This window comes from Chinchilla lanigera, unplaced genomic scaffold (genome assembly GCF_000276665.1).
Source record: "Chinchilla lanigera isolate Chin_1 unplaced genomic scaffold, ChiLan1.0 scaffold00088, whole genome shotgun sequence".
In the NCBI taxonomy this organism is placed as follows: Eukaryota; Metazoa; Chordata; class Mammalia; order Rodentia; family Chinchillidae; genus Chinchilla; species Chinchilla lanigera.
Genome location: NW_004955489.1, coordinates 958,777 through 979,378, shown reverse-complemented (window position 1 = coordinate 979,378; position 20,602 = coordinate 958,777). Strand labels below are relative to the sequence as shown.

At 45.5% G+C, this 20,602-nt stretch overlaps 1 protein-coding gene across 3 annotated transcripts in view; it reads left to right on the top strand.

The window, feature by feature from the left end:
- Traf5 (TNF receptor-associated factor 5) overlaps positions 1-20,602 on the top strand; it is a 59,562-nt gene that overhangs the window by 15,784 nt on the left and 23,176 nt on the right. For all 3 annotated transcript variants that reach the window (XR_001231193.1, XR_001231194.1, XM_005404503.2), the window contains exons 2-7: positions 8,923-9,141; positions 10,391-10,448; positions 14,264-14,365; positions 17,398-17,562; positions 18,132-18,209; positions 18,521-18,595. Coding sequence is in view for 1 of the 3 variants with exons in the window: in XM_005404503.2 (XP_005404560.1) it covers positions 8,924-9,141; positions 10,391-10,448; positions 14,264-14,365; positions 17,398-17,562; positions 18,132-18,209; positions 18,521-18,595 (696 nt within the window). In the remaining 2 variants the exon portion in view is untranslated. The remainder of the gene's footprint in view (positions 1-8,922; positions 9,142-10,390; positions 10,449-14,263; positions 14,366-17,397; positions 17,563-18,131; positions 18,210-18,520; positions 18,596-20,602) is intronic.

Here is a 20,602-nt window from a genome sequence, read left to right as displayed (position 1 = left end):
CTGCCAGGGCCTCTCACTAGCTGAACCCAGCCGGAAGCTGGGGAGCCTGGGGGAGACAGACTTTGAGGGGTCTAACCTTGTCCCATGTCTTAGTCACTTTCCTGTTTCTAGGACAAAATACCAGACACCCACACCTTAAAGGAAATTTATTTTGGCTCGCAGTTTGTAGAAGTTTTGGTCCAGGGTCAGCTGGCTCCATGGCCCAAGGCAGAGGCTTGGCGGAAGGGCTTGGGCAGAGGAGATCTGTTCATCTTATGGTGCCCAGGAAACAGGGAGGGAAGGACCCAGGGAGAGAGATACACCCCTTCCAGGTCCTGTCCCCAGTGACCCCTTCCCTCCAACCAGACCCGCCTCTCAACAGCAAGCCAGCTATGCGCCCCCTAAAATCCAGTCACCTTCCACACGCAGGAGAGTGGAGGGGAATGAAGACGCAGTCACAGCAGGGGTAGCAGATGGAGCTGAGCAAACAGGCATGATCTCTGTTATAGAAATCGCTCCCACCAGCCTCATTACGGTCCAGAGGAGTCCACATTTGTAATCCCAGGGAGAAGTCATTGGAATTCCAGTAAGTAATTCCAATCTACTACTTCCGATGCACCCCACAGTGAGAATAAAGACACAAGCACATACCTGTAGTTGTGGGAAGCCAAGGGGGTCCCAGGTCCAGTCACAGCAATGGCTAACTGGAACAGAGATCTCTGCCCAGGGCCAAACCCAGGTTTTATTAATTAGTGAAGAGAGGAGTGGCTCAGGTTGAGTGGCTGTGAGACTGGCAGAAAGTACATAAGTACTGTGAGCTGGGCTAGGTAGGAGACATACTGGCACCTCTGTAATATGCAGAGAGAGATACGCATAAAGAGTACTAGATTTTGGGAACAGGTAACCTCTGAGTTTGGAGGAATCTGCATACCATAGTTTGAGGAAGTATCTTGTGTTTTGGGGTCAGTGCTTCAGGTTTGATGTCCGGCCTTCAGGCCCTGAGGCATCACAGCTTCTTTCTGGAGCCTCAGTCTCAGGGTTCTTTCGCTCATGCTGGGAGTTATAGGTGGGGCATCACTGACCTGTCCATTGCTTCAAAGCCTACGCATCAGCACCACCGCCTGCCCCACTTGCATTGCTTAAAGCCAGTTCAGGAGGTAAAGTGTTATCCTAGCCAGCTCTGTACACATCCATACACAGAATTAGGGCCAGATTTAGCCAAAATGGAGACAAATGGTCTTTTTTCAAGGAGAGCCATCCCCATGGTCCTCCACATCTTTGGCTACAATTAATTCTTAACCATTCTAGAACACTTATGGTATCCTCTGGAAAATTCTTTTATATTTTTCATCTAGAAAATGCCCCTTTCTTTGAGACCAACTGAGATGCCTTCTTCTTTGTGAAATCAGCACGGGCACCTCAAACAATGTTAGCAATCCCTCATCCAGGCTCCAACCTCCTATGTCTGAATTTCTCTTGGTGGCAGTTGTTTTCATGTATGGCTGCCTCTGCCCTAGTGGGCCTCAGGGCAGCAGCTGTATCACCTGTCTCTACATCCCCAGCACTTGGTGCCGGAGGAAGGGCACACCATATCACCGAGAGTGTGTGGGCCACTGGGCTGAAAGGCCCCCTTGTCCCAGACTTTATAGCTGTGAGTGACAGAGCACAGATGGAGCCCAGGTTGAGTCTTGTGCCCTGTAGTGACTGGTGACTTCTCAAGAGTGAGGTCTGGAAAGAGTTTCTGAGCTTAGATTTTAGGAACTGTAACAAAATATGTAAAAACATTCCCAAATTTCCCAGACCTCCTGAATCCAAGTAGGGTGTTGGGGCTCAGGAGGTAGTGTGGGCAAAGAAGGGTATATCTTTCTTTGTTAAGCCTATGTAATGGCTGATACATTGTGTCAACTTGAGAAGTCTAGAAGCTTAATTAAGCGATTCAGCAGGGGGCCAGTGTTCTGGACTCAGAACGAAACCAAGGTACCGACCGAGAAACACCGAAACACATGGATCGCCCATTGAGATTTTAGAATGAGCCTTTATTAGCTGGCCAGCGACTGACTGAGAGCCTCCACGCAGGGTAGGATCAGATCAGCCCCGAACCAGGGGTGAGATCAGCTTTTAAGCCAAAAAACCACATCCTGCTTGGCAAGCGAAGTCTTTGTGAAGCAGTCTTCCCAGATACTATAGAAACTTTAGGAAAGTTACAAGAAAGGAAAGATACATTTCAGTGAGTTTCAAGGAGTGGATAGAATGCGGAATGACGCAGGTGGAAAGGACAAGAGGGGGAGTAATCAGTAATTTTTCATGTTCTTTGTGAGGCCATGCATGTCCCTTGTGAGGCCTTCACAGACAGGGTCCTCACTTTATAAACATCCTGAGCCTGCAAGAGGAGGGCACAGATACCTGAGGGGCAGATCACTGGCATACAGTATAAGGGAGGAGAAGAAGCTTGCCCCTCCCTTGTGCTCTTGTTACTTTTGCTGTCTTCTGCTGCCTTGAACTGTTGCCCTTGTGCCATGCCATCCTGCCTTGGAGCCGGCTGATTACAGGCTGAAACATCCACAAACTGATCTAAATAAACCTTCCCTTCCTTAATTTTTGGCAGTCGGGTATTTTGTCTCAGCAAGGAAAGAAAAGTAACTTAGACAGCCTGAGAGTAAACTAACGTGAGCACCCTTTTTGTTGTAGCCAAAGGCTAAAGGCATGCTGCTGCAGAAAGCAAGACCATCCTGTGCTCCCTAGAAATGAAAAAAAGAAATTGTGCATAAATAATTTAAATTGTGACAATCACAGCTATCCTTTGGAATTTCTAAAAGAAAAATCATTTTCCTAAAATATTCATGTGTTTATGAAATGAAAAAATGATGTTTAAAAGAAACTCAGTAAGAATTCTAGGGGAGAGGGTGGATGAGGTTTTCTCTGGTCTGTCTTGGCTACGCTAATACCGCCTCAGCAGCAAGGCGACACTGCACACTCCATCACAGGCAGGCAGAAAGTGCCGCTGGCTGCGGAAAGGCAGCACACGCACTCTGTGACTAGTGGTTTTGATGATTTCTTTCTTTTTTGTAAGACCTGAACTCCTTTGCTGTTCTGTTACCTAAGCCGTTATGCACAAAGGGGAAGATTGTAATAAGAGGAGTGCTTACTCATGCCCATGGAGTAACTCCCTGGGAATGACAGAGGGCCCGCTGGAAACATCCAGTTAACTGGAGAGCCCTGTTTGTGAAGCGGAGATGGCAGCCTTTGTGGTTGTGTGGATGTGTTGTCCCTCCGATCGGCGAGGGCGGAGGTTTGAGGAAACTTCAGAGGCAGGAGCAGGACCTTGGCCCGGGAGGCACCGAACTCCCTTCATGTATGACATCTGAAGTTCCTGTCTCACAGCTGAACATAAGTGTGACCTTTAAAAATGTGTAATGAGATAACAAAAATGAATTTCATGAAAGCAAATGCCGAAAGAGCACGGATTAGAGAGTGAAAAAGGGAAGTGTTGACTTGGGCAAGTTGAATAGTTCTGGGAAATATGTACATGGTGGGCGAGGAAGCCCTGGGTGTTCAGACCCTGGGCCTCTGCTAACTCTGAGGCCGAAAGCAGGAGAGGACACGAGTCACAGGCTGGACTGGCCAGCGTGGAGCTGGGGAGACACAGGCTCACACAGCAGCAGCCTGTTGGAGCCGTGTTCCCAAGTGTGCTGCAGGGGGCCCTGGGTGCTGGAGCAGCTCCAAGTAGGAAAGCATTCAAGGGCTGTCACTCTGAGAGCCACTTAGGTGTCTCTCCTTGCAGCTGGAATCCAGTGACTTCTTGGAACCAGCCATGGTGAGAGTGTTTCACCACTGAAGGCGGCGGATGCTTCAGACTGGGACTTTTCTCCCAGCAGAGGGGATTGTTAAACATTTGCTACCACACTCCTGTCTGGGCTGCAGGACCCCTTTCAGAGGAAATGCATGGTCAGAATAATTCTCATAACGCTGCTAAGACATCGTCTGCCTCTTTGCTCCTCTTCTTTGAAGGCATGGAGGCGTTTGCTAGAAGTGGGTGATGTGTGATGCTGGAGCAGACAGGCACCCTCGGCTCGCTGTTGAGGCAGACGTTAAGAGACATACGGACAGGGAGAGCAGTGCTGCTCTGCCTGCTGGTTGTTTTCTCATTTGAGAAGTTTTTTCATAAAAATATTTATGCTAACATGTTATGGGCTTACTATTATGTTGAAGTTAATTAAAGATATTTTTAAATTCCTTAATTTTAATCTCAGAGATGGTAAATGTCATAGAATTTAACTCACATAAAAAGCCTCACACGTCCTCATTTTTTAAAAAATAGACTTTATTTAGGGTGAAGTTTGGTTCCCAGCACACTGAGTAGACATCCAGCTTATCCATTCTTTCTGTCACAGATCATGCATTTGATGCTGTGTTTTCACAGTCATTGTCAAACTCAAGGTTACCTAGATTTTTCTCCTACGTATCTTCTAGGACTTTCATAGTTTTTGCTCTGTACATTTGTGCTAAGTGATTCATTTTGAGGTAATTTTTGTAAAAGTTGTGAGGTCTGTGTCTAGGTGTTTTCCCGTGATGTCCAGTTCTAACATTTGTTGAAAACACTATCTTTGCATCATTGGGTATTGCTGCTTTTGTTGCATTGCCAAGGGTCATTTAATAGTGTTTATGTGGGGCACAATATTTCCCTGAAAATAAGACTGAGTTTTACATTAATTTTTGCTCCAAAAGACACAATAGGGCTTATTTTCAGGGGATGGCTTATTTTTTCATATACAAAAACCTAGATTTGTTCATGTATAACAATCTACACTTATTTACTCATGTACAAAAATCTATATTTATTCATGTACAGTCACATCGTTTTCTTCGGGAATATCTTCATAACTCTCAAACCCCAACTCCTGGCCTGAATTTCTTGTAACTCCATTTCCTGTAGAACCATTGGCCCCATCCCTCCCAACCCCTCACAGCCAGCAACAGAGCTCTCCTTAATGAGCACTTCCTGAGCACACAGCCTGCTCGTGATGCATCATTATAACACATGAGATTCCTCTTAAACAAAACCGTGTCTGTCCGTTATCAAGTGCAGACGTAAGTCATGCATTGTGTCTGTGCTGTGACATCATCAGCAGTAAGTCTTGAGTTCATCTGTTTACGTAGATAGTGACTCTCCTCCAAAAGTGTCTGCTTGGGTATTTATAAATGCTTGATTATCATTTATATTATCATTTAAGTGTTAATATCAATAATATTTATATTTAGTTATATGTTAATGTTATTTTGTAATTCAATTAATCTGTCATGTGTTGCAAGAGATCTACTAGATGTGTCCATCTGACTGATGATCTTAACTGAGTCTTATTTAGGGAGTTGGGCTTCTATTATGAGCATCCTGAAAAATCATGGACGGGGTTATTTTCTGGTTAGATCTTATTTTTGGAGAAATATAGTATTTCTGGGATCCTTTTTCTGTTTCAGGGGCCTGTGTATTTATTCTTCCCCCAATACTACACCATGTTGATTCCTGCAGCTTTATAGTAAGTTTTGAAATCAAATAGCATTACTCTTTGTCCTTCTCCTTCTATGTTGTGTGGCTACCATCGATCTTTGGGGCTTTGAGACCTCAATTTTTTTTAGCAGCACTAGGAATTGAACCTAAGACCTTCACACTGTATCTCATCTCCAGAGCTATATCTCAGACCTTTTCAAATTTTTTTATTTTGAGACAGGATCTCCCTAAGTTGCTAAATTGCCCAGACTGAGTTTGAATTCACTGTTCTCCTGCCTTAGCCTCCCAAAATACTGGGATTACAGGCATATGCCATCAGGCCTGGCTGGGGCCTCAATTTTTAAGAGTATGGTCTTAGTTCACATTGTTATAAAAAGTACCTCATACCAGATATTTATGAAGACCAAAAATTTATTTCTCACAGTTCTGGAGTCTGAGAGACTGAAGAACACAGTGCCAGTAGGTTCTGTTTCTGGTGCAGGTTTTTGTTTTCCAGGTGGTGCCCTGCTGCCCTTTCCCTCACACGGTAGAAAGCAGAAGGGAAAATGGCCAGGGAGCTCCCACCTCCCCATTGCGAAGGCTACCTGTTCGGTTCCTGTAGGCTCTTCCCTGATGACTTACCTCGTAAAGCCCCTCCCTGTAATCCTGTCACTTGGCTCTTCGCTTCCAACATAACAGTTTAGGGGGACTCATATTCAAACCATAGCAACTGCAAAACTGAGACCCAGAAGTTTGAAAACTGCAGTTATAGAGAAAGATAGACAAACTCAGAGGATCCTTGCATGGGGGAGGAGGACAGAGGTAGTGGAGGGACATGAGCTCCATTTTCTCTTGTCCCTGTTGCCACTTCAGGATGCAGCTCTGCAAGTCTGCAGCTGCTGTGTGGCACAGACACAGCCTAGGCCCAGGAGGAAACCTCAGAGGGGTGCAGAACATAGCACAAGGACCTCAGGACGTGGCACAGCAGCCTCCCTTTGGACCAGAGGCCATGGGGCAGTTAAGGCAGCATAAGACTGGTTGTTCCCATCTTTTGAGACAGAAGTGGGCTTGATGATGAAGTCTGCACATGAAGACCATGTACTGTGCCTTTTCTTCAGAATGCAAACTTCAGTTAGATCCGAAGGACAAATCATGCTGTAAGGGAACAGTCACACTTGCACTGCTTGCCTGCCTACCACCCTTGACAATTTACAGGAAACGTGCACAGGGGAAGAGGTGGGGCTTTCATCTCAAGCTTCAGGATTGAAAAAACATCCTCCAGCCTGACAGAGAGGAAGCTTATTTGCCTAAAGAGGCCCGTTGCTTACTCTGCTCCTTTCTCCGTGGCCACACTACAGACACCGAGCACTCCAGCAGGGCAAGAGGCCAGTTGGGGCACATGGGAAAGCAAGGCCAGCAGAGACCAGCGGGCAGAGAGGCCTCATGTCTCTCAGCAGCATGGCAGGCCATACAGCTGTTCCAGGCCCAGCTGACTTCCTCAGCTGCAGGAGAGACATGAGGGTCTCAAATACCCACCCCAGCCATGCAAGTCTGTGGGCCCAGCCTTCCTGGCCCTGGCTCTTGGAAGAACTCCCCCTAGACCTCCCATCTTTTAAGCATTTGCCAGGCTGGATAGCCGGGACCATCCTTAACCTGGGACCAGCAGTGTGTTCATGTGGTCCTGAAATGTCCACAAATCATGTGTACCCTTCTTTTTTGGTGGCGGGGTGGGGGGTGTCTAGAGTTTTCATCCTATTTTTAAAGGTAGAGGAAGTCTTACACAAAGGCTAAAAGTCTGTAGTAGAGGCCAACACTAGCACAGCTGCACTACTGAGAGTTTTTTCCAAAACTGCATGCAGAAACATTAACATAACCAGTAGCTGATTGTTCTCCAGGCCAAGTGCAGGGATAGGGGTGGAAAAGGCAATGGTGAGCAAGAGCAGATGCAGACTGTGTCGCTGAGGAGTGCAGATACAAGCCAGAGTATCACACAGGTGTGCATCCCAAGTCAGGGACTGCTCTGGGGGAAAGGAACCTGATTTTATGAGCAGTATGACTTAGTGGATGTTATTTTTATTTTTATGTTTTTATATATTTTTGAATTGGTTATGTATTCATGTTCAAAAACTCAGGAGTATTACAGTGAAAAGTCTTCCTCCTCACCCACCTACATTCCCAGCCCTTCCCAAGGCCACATGTGTGTCTTATAGAAAGGTGAATATGCCTTCTGCTGTCCGACCAGGAGAAGAGAAGTTCGCCAGAAGACGTGACAATGAGTATGAGTTAACTAAGACTGGGAAGGGGCAGGCGGCACATACCAGGTGGAGGCAGCAGACGGTACTAGGCCCTGGGGCAGAAGAGAGCATGGCCTAGCTGACGAACTGAAAGCCAGTGTGGCTAGAATGAAGAGAGGAAGGGGAAGGCAATAGGCCCTGAGTACAGTGGGGCAGAAAGGTGTAGCCTCGTGGCCTGGGTGGCGTGGTGGATGTTTCCCTCTGAGTGTGGGTAAGCCACTGAGAGATGAGCACAGGTAACCTGGGACCATTTTGCATCTTGAAAATATAGCCCTTGCTGTCTAGCACAGAAAATGGAGTGGAAAAGAAAGCAGTTCCCTGGCTCTTAATCAGTCCAGGCACGAAGAGGTGTGACTTGGTGTTACCTTAGTTGGGCTGCCATGCATAACAAGGAGCTGCAGGCTGCAGCTCATCTGACAGAGGTTTATCTCTCACAGTTTGGGAGCTGGAGTCTGAGGTAGAGCACCAGCGTTGTCAGGTCCTGGTGGGGGCCCTCTTCCAGGGGCACTGTTACACCATGGTGTGGCGCAAGAAGGGGAGGGAGGTTTCTGGCCGCTTTTGTAAGGCCACGAATCTCATTCATGAGGGCCCCATCCTCACGACGTCGTCCCCTACAAAGGCCCCCCTCCTGTTACCATCACCCTGTGGACCGAGACTTCAACACGCACATTTGGGGAGCATAGTCTCTGTTGCAGTGGTGAGAAGAGAGGAGGGAGGGAGAGACGAAAATTGATAGGAAGAAATGTGTATGTGCGAGACGCTTGCTTCCAAAAAAGGTTATGAAGCGTGTGCTGGTTCTCTCAGTCTGGAAGAAAAGTCGGGAGAGGTTTGTATACAGTGTAGGGAACAGCTGGCAATGTTTGCCCGAGCCACAGTGGCCACAGTGACAGGATATTCAGCACCCTGTGGAAGGCCGATGGACCAAGAGCTCACATTGCGAAGATTCTTGGTGAAAGTCATCTGGATCAGCCTCCAGCCAGCGCCCCAAAGTCACCTCACATTTGCAGGAGCCCCTGTGGCAGGACGTTATTACTGTTGCTAAAATCTCATGACAGAATGACCATGTGGTTGATGTTCACTGATCCTGAAACAAGTCATTAAATACCTGCTGGCTGCAGTTGGGTGTTTTCACATTCAGTTTTCCTTTTTCCCCTGACTCCCCAGAATGGCTTCCACAGAGGAGCATGGAGGGGTCCCCTGTGGTTTCATCCGCCAGAACTCCAGCAACTCCATTTCCTTGGACTTTGAGCCCAACACAGAGTACTGGTTTGTGGAGCAGTTGGAAGAGCGCTACAAATGTGCCCTGTGCCACTCTGTGCTTCACAACCCCCACCAGACAGGCTGCGGGCACCGCTTCTGCCAGCACTGCATCCTGGCCCTGAGGTGAGCGGCAGGGCGCCAGAGGGGGTGGCCAGGGTGTGGCCAGCATCCAGGAGCAGCTGTGGCTGCTCAGGTATGGTCATGGCGTTTGTAAGCGTGTGGTTGGCTGTGGAGCCACAGCAGGAAGAGCTCTCCCAGACCCCTCTGTTAAGGCCTGAAGAGCAGTCTTCCTTTTTGGCCCTCAGTTATGCAAAATTCAGACCCCACATATCCTGCGTGGGACAGCAGGCTATAGGCACAACTTTTGTGGGGAGGGGGAAGGTGGTTTTTGTCTGCCTTGCCCTGAATGCTCCTTGCACTGAGGCAGAGGGACTGGCGCTTCCATCAGGGACCCCGCCACCATGGCTGCTGGGCTCCTGGGCAGCTGTGAAGCCTGTGTCGGTCAGCTTTCCATCACTGCAATGAAATACCTGGGACAATGAACTCATAAAAATAAGACAGCTATTTAGCTCATAGTTTTGGGGTTTCCAGGCCATGATGCACTGGTCCCAGTATTTTGGGCCTGCAGTGAGGCAGTATATCATGGTGTGAGGGAGAAGCATTCATCTCATCAGCCAGGAAACCAAAGAAAGAGAGAAAAAGGGTCTGGTGTTCCACTGCCTCTTCAAAGTCATAGTCTCTTGTCTTAAAGGCCTCCCAACCGGCCCTGCCTCCCCATAGCAGCACCCTGGAGATAGGCCTTTAACATGGGCCTTTGAGAGACATCTAGCATCCAAACTGTAGCACCCTGGGTCGTGCCATTTTAAGTGGGGAGACTAGGAGAGATGTACAGAGGCTTTGGGGCTTCTATGGGGCCAAGAGGCAGGTGTCCCCTGCTGGCTTTAAAAGCGCTCATGAGCACTTTTGCACATGTGAGCTCATTCCTTCTGCACATGTGCCTTCCAGGCACTTTGTTCAGCTACGATACAGTGTCTAGCGCCCAAGAGCTAAGAGCATAGTGTGGGGTGGTGTCAACTTCCTGGAGTGTCCCAGTTTGGTAAAAGGGCAGGTGCTACACGTGGGATAAACAGAGGCCAGGGGCATTCAGCACTCACCAGAGGACTCTCTCCCACTGCATCCTGGAGGGTGAGAGGGAGTTTTTCAGCAGACTGAAAGACTGGGGAGGTGTGGAAGGAGGGCTCAGGAGCACCTTTCTGGAGAGGGGACAACAGCGTGCTTGGGGACGACTTGTAGCTAGAGCACAGGGCTGCTCTCAGAAGAACTGTTGAGGTTGAACGCCTAACCATGGCTCTATTTCTGTTTTTCTCCTCAGAGAACTAAATGCAGTGCCAATCTGCCCTGTAGATAAAGAGGTTATCAAATCTCAGGAGGTAAGAGAATCACTGCTTTGGTCTAATGGAGGAGAGGCCAGTGTCCTGGGTTGAGTTGGCCCTTGGGTTTGGTGCAGGAGCGTGGTCATGGGTCCTTCCTGGAGTCCACGTTCCTCTCCACTGAGTCAGGGCAGCTCCTCCCCTAACCCTGTTAGAAAGAGGCTTCTGTGGTCTTCACTGACCAGGGCCTTGCTACCCACTCCTCACTCCTTTCCACACTGGCTTCTGCTACAGTAAGCAGTGGGAGAAATGGAGCACCCTGTCTCCTTAAACTTTCTTGTTTGGTTAATCCCTAAAACTTCCTTTTGGTTTAGTAAGAGCTTTATTGAGACAAAATTCACAATTTATAAAATTTACTTTTGAAAATGAGATGTTCAGTGGGTCTCAGGGTATTGACAGGGTCATGCAGCTGTCATACCGTCTGAGTCTAGAATATTGCCATTATCCCCAGGGAGAGGCCCCGTGCCTGTGGTACGTATTCCCTTCTCTCCTTCTCCAGCCTTTGGAATCCACTAATCTAGTTTCTGCTTCTTGGGATTTGCCTATTCTAGATATTTCATATGAATGGAATCATGCAGTTCTTTCATTTAGCACGCTTTCTTCAAGATTCATCCGTGTTATAGAACATTTCATACTTCATTGTTTTTTATTGCTGCATACTATTACACTGTATGGATATACAACATTTTTAAAAATCCATTCATCAATTAATGGACATTTGAGTTGCTTCCACTTTTGGATGATTATGAATAATTCATGTGCAAGATTTTATGTGGCCCTATATTCACTTCTGTCTAGTTATTTTTCTCATTGCTAAGACAAAATACCCAACCCCCAAAGTTAAGGGTGGAAAGGTTTTATTTAGCTCACAGTTTTTAGAGGTGTCAGTTCATTATTGGCTGACTACAGGGCAGGATGGCATGGCCAAGGAGTGTGGCAGAGGAGAAACAGTTCATGGCAGGCAGAAGACAGCAAAAGTGAGCAAGCAACAAGCAAGGACAAGCAACAACAGCAGCTTCTTTCTGCCCCTTTTATACTCTATCTAAGCTACTCAGGGTAGGGTGGGTGCCAAACCAGTCAGTGGACTAATTTAGTAATCACACACCCTAATCCCAGCATCATACATTGTAGATCCAACCACCCAGGAAGAAGCCCCACCTATGACTGCATGAGGCTTTGCGGGGACATCTAGACACAAACCATAACAATTTCTTTGGGATGTATAGCTAAGTGAAATTATGGGTAATGGGACAGCTCAGTATTTAATATTCTGAGAACTGTCAGGCAATTTTCCAGAGTACCTACACCATTCCATGGATTCCTACTGTGGATGTATGTGAGTTCCAGTTTCTCCAAAACCTCATCAAAAATTGTTGTTCTCAGTTTTTTCATTTACAGTCTTCCTAGTTTGTGTAAAATGTATATGTTTGTTGGTTTGCTTTTCCCTAGTGACTAAAGATGTTGAGTATCTTTTCACATTCTGATTGGCTATTTGTGTATCTTTTTTGTAGAATTGCCTACTGAGTTTCTTTGCCTATCTTTAAGTTGGGTTGTCTCCTCTAAGAGTTCTTTATACAGTGTCTTCTAGATACGTTTCTTAGGCATACACGATTTGCAAATATTTTTCTCCCATTCTGTAGGTTGTCTTCACTTTCTTAATGGCATCCTTTGAAGCAGAAAATTTTTTTATTTTATGAAGTCTAATTTATCTAATTTTGTTTTTAATTCCTTGTTATTTTTGTTATAGCTAAGAAACTGTCTTAGTCACTTTTCTCACAGCTGAGACAAAATACCCAGCACTCAAAGTTAAAGGAAGAAAGATTCATTTGGCTGACAGTGTGTGAAGGTTTCAGTCCATCGTCAGCTGACTCCAAGGCAGGTGGAACAGCAGAGGGATATTGCAGCAAGCAAGCAAGCAAGAGCACATTCACTCTCTCTCTGTCCTTTATATTTTAGGCAGCCTACCCATGCTAGGGCAGGTGTAGCACCTACACCCTTAATTCTACCCAGAGAATTACCAAACCTATCAATGGACTCATTTAGTAATCACACACTCTTGATCCCAGCACCACACACTCTAGATGCAGCCCCTTCTGAAAAGCCCCTCTATGATTGCATGAGGCTTTGAGGAGACATCTAGACACAGTCATAACAGAAACTGCTGTTTCACAATGAAAATTATTTCCTTAAAGCCGCTCTTTAATTACATGCAGTTTTCTTCATCTAGCATTTTGTTCCTCAGAATTCAGGCATCAGAAAGCATTCCATGAGCACCTGGTGTGATCAGTCTGCTCTTTCTCTACACTCCTTCTGATGTGTGTTATAAATACCTCCTGGAGAGCTGTTCTCTACTTAGTGTCTGTCTGACCCACTAGGCCAGGGATGGATGTACTCCAGCCTTGGGGAAAATCCAGCTGCCGCATGTTTTTGCTTGGCCTATGAGCTAAGCAAATGGCTCTTACATTTTTAAATGGTTGAAAAAATATCAAAAGAAGGATGCATAGCAACCCTCCTTGTTTTGCCTCTTGTATTAAACTATTTCAAAATAAAAATCTGTTTTAAAAATCAGTGTTTTGTAACACATGAAATTTAGGTGAACTTCAGCTTTCAGTACCCATGTATAGTGTTTTATTGGAGCATTTGCTTCAGGGTTGTGCACAGCAGAGTTGAAATTCGGTAACAGAGGTGGTCATGATGTGGCTTACAAAGTTGAAAATATTTACTATCTGACCTTTTAACAGAGAAGTTTGCTAACCCCTGGCATGTGTACTGAAATAGCAAATCAGTACAGCTTTAGGGACACCCTGGTGATTTCCCTGAGAGAAGGAGTGTCTGAGTTACTTTGCTTATTGCTGAGACAAAATACCTGGCACCCAAAATTAAAGAAGGAAAAGTTTATTTGGCTCACAGATTGTAGAGGTTTCAGTCCATAGTCAGCTGGCTCCAAGGCAGACAGCATGGCAGAGGGGCATCACAGAGGAGAAACAATCCATGGTAGGGCAGGCAGAAAGCAGCAAGCCTGCCTTCCATCTTTTCCTTTATCTTCTGTCCAAACTACAAGCCTATTTGGTTGGTGCCATTCACACTTCCCATTACCCACACCCAAAACATCGCTAAACCAATCAGTGGACTAATGTAGTTATCACACACTTCTAGTCCATCTTCACACACCCTAAATCAGCCACCTCCATAAAGCCACATCTGTGAGCGAGCACATGAGGCTTTAGGGGCATCTAGATACAAGCCATAACACTCTGCCACTAACCCCCAAAAGATTTCATGTGCATCCCTTTATGCAAAAGGTACTTAGTGCTTCTCTAAGAGTTGCTAAAGTCCTAACAGTGTCAGCACTGCTGAAAAGTCCAAATCCAAAATCTCCTCTGAGGTTTAAGGCAAACTCTTAGCTGCAAACGGCTGTACAAATGAAAAGAAAGTTACACACACCTTCAACATACAGTGGCACAAAATAAACATTCCCATTCTAAAATGTAGAAATAGGAGGATAGACAGGAATGGATCCAAAGTAAGACCAAAATGCAGTGGGGCAAATATTGAATCCCACAGTTCCACATCCAGCATCTGGACTGTGTGAGGTCAAATTCACATGCGATTCTCCTAACAGTGAGTGCTGAGTTACCTGGCTTGTCAGAAGTATGGATGTGAGGCAGCCTTTCCTTTTAGAGTAATACTATTTCCATAAACTGGAAGTTTCCATCTGACTTTTGAGATATGCTTGAAGACCAAACTAATAATAGCTTCATTTGCATTCCTGTAAAGTAGCGGAGTATATGAGATCTAACATGTTTGTCTTTTAGGTGTTTAAAGACAATTGCTGCAAAAGGGAAGTCCTCAATTTATATGTGTATTGCAAAAATGCCCCTGGATGTAATGCCAAAATAATTCTGGGACGATACCAGGTTGGTATGAGCAATACTTGCCTTTGTCATTTCTCTGATGTGATGCATCATCCCCTCTATGTGACAGTTCCTGGGCAGGCACAATGGAGGGAGCCCTGGGTTGCCCTCCAAGAACTCCTGGATCACACCATATGCTTCGCAGTTGCGCTGAAGCACACCATCAGTGTGGGTGTTGATGAAGAGATACACCTTGTATAGGAGGGCGTGCTGTGTATGCCAGACCCTAAGTTGTAGTTTAGGGGTCATCAAGCCAAAAAAGGTGTGGGACATGCCAAGCAAAAGAAACACTCAAGCAAAGATGTGTCATTTGGGGGGAATCAGGGGTCCCACCCCAAAGTGTTTGTGCTTTCATGTGGAGCTCTGGTGTGTGGGCCTGGCCTGCAAGGTATGTGTATGACCTAAGCAGATCACACAGACCTGCAACAGAATGTGGTTTCAAGGTGAAGGACTGGTGTGAGACACAAACAAACAGGTGCAGGGGAAGTTTAACTGAGGGGGAGTTGAGTTCCTATCACGTGAAACCACTGAGTGAGGCTTTCATCCAGCTGAGAAAGCTGTTAATGGGAAGCTGGAAAATCTGCCTGTGTCAAGCTCAATCACCCTGCAAGTGACTAACACTCAGGCATCTCTGGCTTCCAGGGAACTGCTTGGAAGCTGCTGGCGTTTTCCTCTCACACCCACACAGTTTGGAGCATGTATTTCAGATGACTCAGCCTTTTCTTTATCAGGCCTCCAGACCCTGTAGGCTCTGAGGTGATAAATAACAAATGATTTCCTTGTGAACGCAAAGATTGCTTTGGACGTTCACAGAATTTTCTTGTCCTCTGACGCCCTTAGCACCTGCCTTTATGGCAGGCCCTAGAGCTAGGCCTCTTTTCCAACACTGCTATCACTAAGCCTGAAAAGGAAACGAGGCTCAGATGGAACACAGCTGTAGGGACCATAGCAGAGCGTTCTGAAGAGCAGGGCTGGCTTCTTCCACCCATTTGCCCTGGGTTTCTCTCACTCCTTGCCCTGCTCCCCTGGTGTGGCAAGGTGCAGATTCTGGAGGTGGCAGAGTTCACTGGTAGGAGTGAATGGCTGGAATCCATGAATTTTGGAGAAGATACAGATTTTGACTGTCACCATCATCATTTGTTTCTTACTACCAGTGGTAAAGAAAAGTAGCTGTCACCTTTATCCTGCTGCTGAAAAAATTTTCCCTCCATTTTCTTTCAGAGAAGAGGCAGCAAACTTTTTGTTAGGGGCCAGATGGTAAATATTTTAGGCTTTGCAGGCTGTACAGTTTCCATTGCAACAACACAGCCCTCCCGCTCCAGAGGGCAGGGATCATAGACAGCATGAATGAATCATTTGCTTCTGACTCTGTTTTAAAGGAAAACACGTTCACTAGGATTTGGGGAGCTTGTCAGCATCACAGCCACTTGCAGTGATCTAGTGGTTTTTATTGAGACATACCTGCTTTGAAAAAACCTAAAATGTGAAGTGTTGGGATTCGATTTCTTGTTGTACCCCAGGGAGGAACAGCAGCGGGAATGAGGAAAAGATACACAAGAGACAAGAGCTGGGTCAGGTGGAGGCCTCTTTCCCTGATGGGTAAGAGGACCTGAACAACAACAGTAGGTGTATTTATTTACACCTTTAAAAAGTTAGTATCAGGAGACACAAGGTGGCCTAGTGACTAATGACTGAATTGTCCAGGCAGGATTCTTTCTCAAGACCGAGGTAGCTTGATGTTTAGGCACTCTGGCTCTGTCCTGGCCTCACACATACTACCAATTTACAGCGTTAGCTGCTTCCAGCAGTGAAGAATCCTATGTTGTAGATCTCTAACACTGTGGTTAAGAGTCTTCTCTGATTTTACAGGGCAGAGCATTCCTGGCTACTGCTAGGCCCATGAGCCTGTGTTTCCTCTGACTCCTTCTTCCTGTTCCCAGGACAGCCCCCTCTCTCTTCCTTTTCTGCCTCTTAGTACTTTCCTTGCCTTTGTTGAGTCAGGATATGCCCTCCTCTCTTCCTTTTTCCCTTCTGCTCCATCTTCCATCATGTGCAGTGCAGAGGCCAGTACAAGGAGTTGCAGGGAGAGATGGAGAATGCACAAAAGAAATAAAAATGTCCTCAAAGAACTGACACCCTAACTGACTAGCCCCAGGAAAATAGCCAGAAACTGACGTAAGGATACAATAAGTAGAGTCTGGGCCATCTAAAATACACCTGGCATACTAACCTGCCCATCGTCCTCTCTCCCAGTTTGGTGGAGACCACTATGAAGCAGCCCTGAGCAGAACTTAACCAATTGGCTTTTTATGTTTACTTATGAATCTGTTCAAAGCCTAGGCCACTTGTCTGAAAGTGGGTGATGGACTCATAGTAAGTGAACCTCTGTGAGTCACTAATCCCTACTAAAACCTGTAATGGTGGATGAAGCCAGGAAGCCTCAAAGGATAAGACAAGATCACAGCCAAGGATACCTGGATCTGATCTCAACTAGACAAAGATTATAGCCTCAGGCATTTTACTTCTGGGTAGATTAACTTAATCCTTATTAAGAATTAATTTAATACCTTACTTGGAGAAGTCCTTGAGTAATTCCACCCTTCTTGAGTACTTCCCTCCCTTCTTCTGATGACCAAATAAATACAGCCACCCAGAGAAGATCTTGGTCTTACTCCTGAGAGAATCTCGAATTCTGTGAGAGGGCTTTGATCCTCCTGGAGCCCTGAAATCATTCCATTCACATCTTTTTATTTAGCCTTTGCTGTACACTTATTCAGGAGATTGTGGACCTGATCAGCCCACAATAACTAAAGGATATTATTACCCAGATACTAGTTCCTACCAAACAGGGTGGCTTTTGCAGCTTGTAGTCCCAGCAGCCCTTTGCAGCCTCTCCTCAGCAGAGATGTGGGTGGCCTTCGTGACAGAACTGGGACTCCCCACCTCCTGCTCTGCACTGTCCTTTCAGCCAGCCCTACCCTCACCCTCCCAGGGCCTTCCAGCTGGCCCCACCGGCCTCTTGCTGTCTGTCGCAGGAGCACCTGCAGCAGTGCCTGTTCCAGGCCATTCCATGTTCCAATGAGAACTGCCAGGAAGCCATGCTCCGGAGAGACCTGCAGGAGCACCTGAGCGCGTGCTGCCAGTTCCGGGAGGAGAAATGCGTTTACTGCAAAAAGGATGTGGTAGTAATCAATCTACAGGTAAAAGGACAGCCTCCCATCTGGTGCCACGTTCTGCTGGGTGGTAGTAATGAAGTCGGTGGGAGGGACACTAGAAGTTCTTGGCTGCGGCTGTCTGTGCACAGAATCAAGTCTGCAGCTCAAAGCCTTCTTGGCAGGATGTTGTTCATTTTTTGTGGGTGAAACTAGTATTTGAATGCCTGCTGCATGTGGAAGGAGAGGTGTGAGCCCTGGCTGACAGGCAGGTGATGGCGATGCTGCCCTGCAGACCCTGAACTGGATAGTCAGAATGTGCATGTGAAATGAGACCATGGATACCTTTTCCAGATGCCAAAGGAGACACTCTGTTAATTCCCCAGGAGACACTCTGTTAATTCCCCAGACTTCTTTGTTAGAGCCCCCTGCCCTCTGATGTATTGTTTGAATAAGCAGAACATTTAATCTTTTAATTGAATCCTTTTTGGTATTATCTTATAAACCTCTCTGGAAGGCAGGCCACAGACGTATATCTCCAAAAAGACAGGTCTGCTTTCGCAGTGAGGCCAGAAAAGAGAAACCCTGATTTTGTTTCATCACACTTTCTGTTTCAGAACCATGAAGAGAACTTGTGTCCTGAGTACCCAGTGTCTTGTCCCAACAAGTGCTCACAGGTTATTCCAAGAACTGAGGTAACTGTAAATAATCCTTTCTGTACATTCTATGTCAGATCAGTGTAAGCATTCATTGTGGTGTGTGTTTGATAGAAACCAGCGCAAAGCCCTGAGGTTTGAGTCATCCCCACAGGATCCTGTCTGTGTCTCCCCTTCCTTTCTCCCTGCAGCCTCTTCTCAGGATCCATCCAAGCTCTTCCTGCCCAGGTTCTCGCCTTCTGCTGGTCCTGCCCTCTGCCTCACTGTCCTGGGCCCCTGCTAGCTGCAGCTGCTCTGACATGGGGAGTTGGTGGGGAGTGTCTGTAGTTTGAGGCCTGCCTGTCTTACAGGTGGATGAACATCTGGCTGTGTGTCCAGAGGCTGAACAAGACTGCCCTTTCAAGCACTACGGCTGTGCTGTCAAGGTAAGGGATCCTGTTTGTTTCTGCCTTTGCGTTCTACTGTATAAGTCAACTGGGAAAGTCCATGTTCATCTTTGATTCCGTTCATGGTGCATGGTTACAGTCCAGAGAACTTTAATATTGTAATTATATTAGGATTCTACAGAGAAATAGACTTGTATGTAAATAATTGGCTCAGGCAGTTGTTGAAGTTAGCAAGCCCAAAATCTGCAAGGCAGAGCAGCCTCTCAGTCTGCACACTCAGGCTGGAGTTTCTGTGCTGCAATCCTTCCAAGTGCTTCTTCAAGAAGCCTTCACCTGATTGAGTGAGGTCCACCCACAGTATGGCTGAATATCTTGTTCAGTTAATATCAGCTGATTGGAGCTGGGGATTTAGCTCAGCGGCACAGCGCCTTACCTGGCAAGCACAAGGTCGTGAGTTTGATTCCCGGTACCGGGAAAAAAAAGAAAGAAAAAAGAAAAATCAGCTGGTTATGTTCATCATATCTACAAAGTACCTTCTCAGCACTACTTAGACTCATGTTGGTGATACAACTAGGAGCCATAAGCTATTTTATTACTTACAGTAAGACCCCAATTCAGGAACATTTGAGTTGTGAACTTTCACAGGTGTACTGCATAAGACTCACTGTTGGCTTACAAACAGATCTGACTTAGGAGCAATTCTTCCAGAACTCACTCATAATTCAGGGACTTACTGTATCCTTAAAATAATTATTTGATACATTATATAAAATAAATATTTCAGAAAATAAAGTGGAAACTTCAGTCCTTTTAACAGATTCCAGTTGGATCAAAGTTTAAGGCATTGAAATATATCATGTTCTATAGTATCTTTCCATGTTTTCTGTAAATCTAAAATTGCTCCAAAACAAAATTTATTTTAAAAATCATAAAAACACTAGGAGAAAAAAATGAGTGAATTTTTAAATTCTTGAGATGAATAAGCTCTTTTTTAGATGACTAATGCAAGGCCCAGAAGCCATCATTCTGATGTTTCATCACAAATATTTAAAACATCTCCATGATTTTTGAAATTCATAAAGTTAAATGGCAAACCACAAACTGGAAAAAAGGTTTGAGACATATGACCAGATGAAAAGGAAGCTATTTTTCTTAACATACAAGAGCTCTTCTTTATGAATAAGTTACACAACTTAATAGAAAACGGAAAAGGAATGTATGGACAGCTCCAGAAAAGAACCAGCTGGCTTGTAGATGTACAAAAGGATGCTCAATTTTACTTATAAATAAACATAAATTACAACAAGAAATATGATTTTCATCATCAAAATGACAAAGATGAAAACATTTTATAATATTCAGCTGAGCCGGGCGTGGTGGTGCATGCCTGTAACCCAGCACTCGGGAGGCTGAGGCAGGAGGATGGCTGCAAGTTTGAGGTCAGCTTGGGCAATAAAGTGAGCTCAAGGCCAGCCTGGACTGCATAGCGAGACCCTGTCTCAAAAAGACAAAAAAAAAAAAGAAATTCAACTGATTTTAGGGAGTTTGGTTGTATCTATGAACATAAAAAGTGAACCCATCTACTAACCTTGCAATTATGCAGCCAGGAATTTATGTTTCATAAGTGTTCGCACACATATATACACAAGCACATATACACACAAAGCACACATAATAGTGCTGTTTGTATAGCCAACAAACAAACAAACAAAGCAAAACAAAACAACAAAAAACCCAAAGCTAAAAACCTGTAAGTCCATCACAGAAGTACCAGCTATATCATGACATTGTCATATTTGGAAGTAATATGCATCTGATAAAAATGCATGAGGTGTATGTAAAAAATAAATGTAGTCTGGTCTCATTTGTGTTAAAATTGTGTGCCTGCCTTTGTTGACTGTGGTATGTAAGACTAGGGAATCAGATGTAGAAATAGAAGAGCCCTTTCTCTTTTCATTCTACGTCTTGCTATATTGTTTGACATAAGAACCTGTTTCTTTTACTGCAGAAATCTATTTATTAATGAAAACATTTTTAAAAATGGGT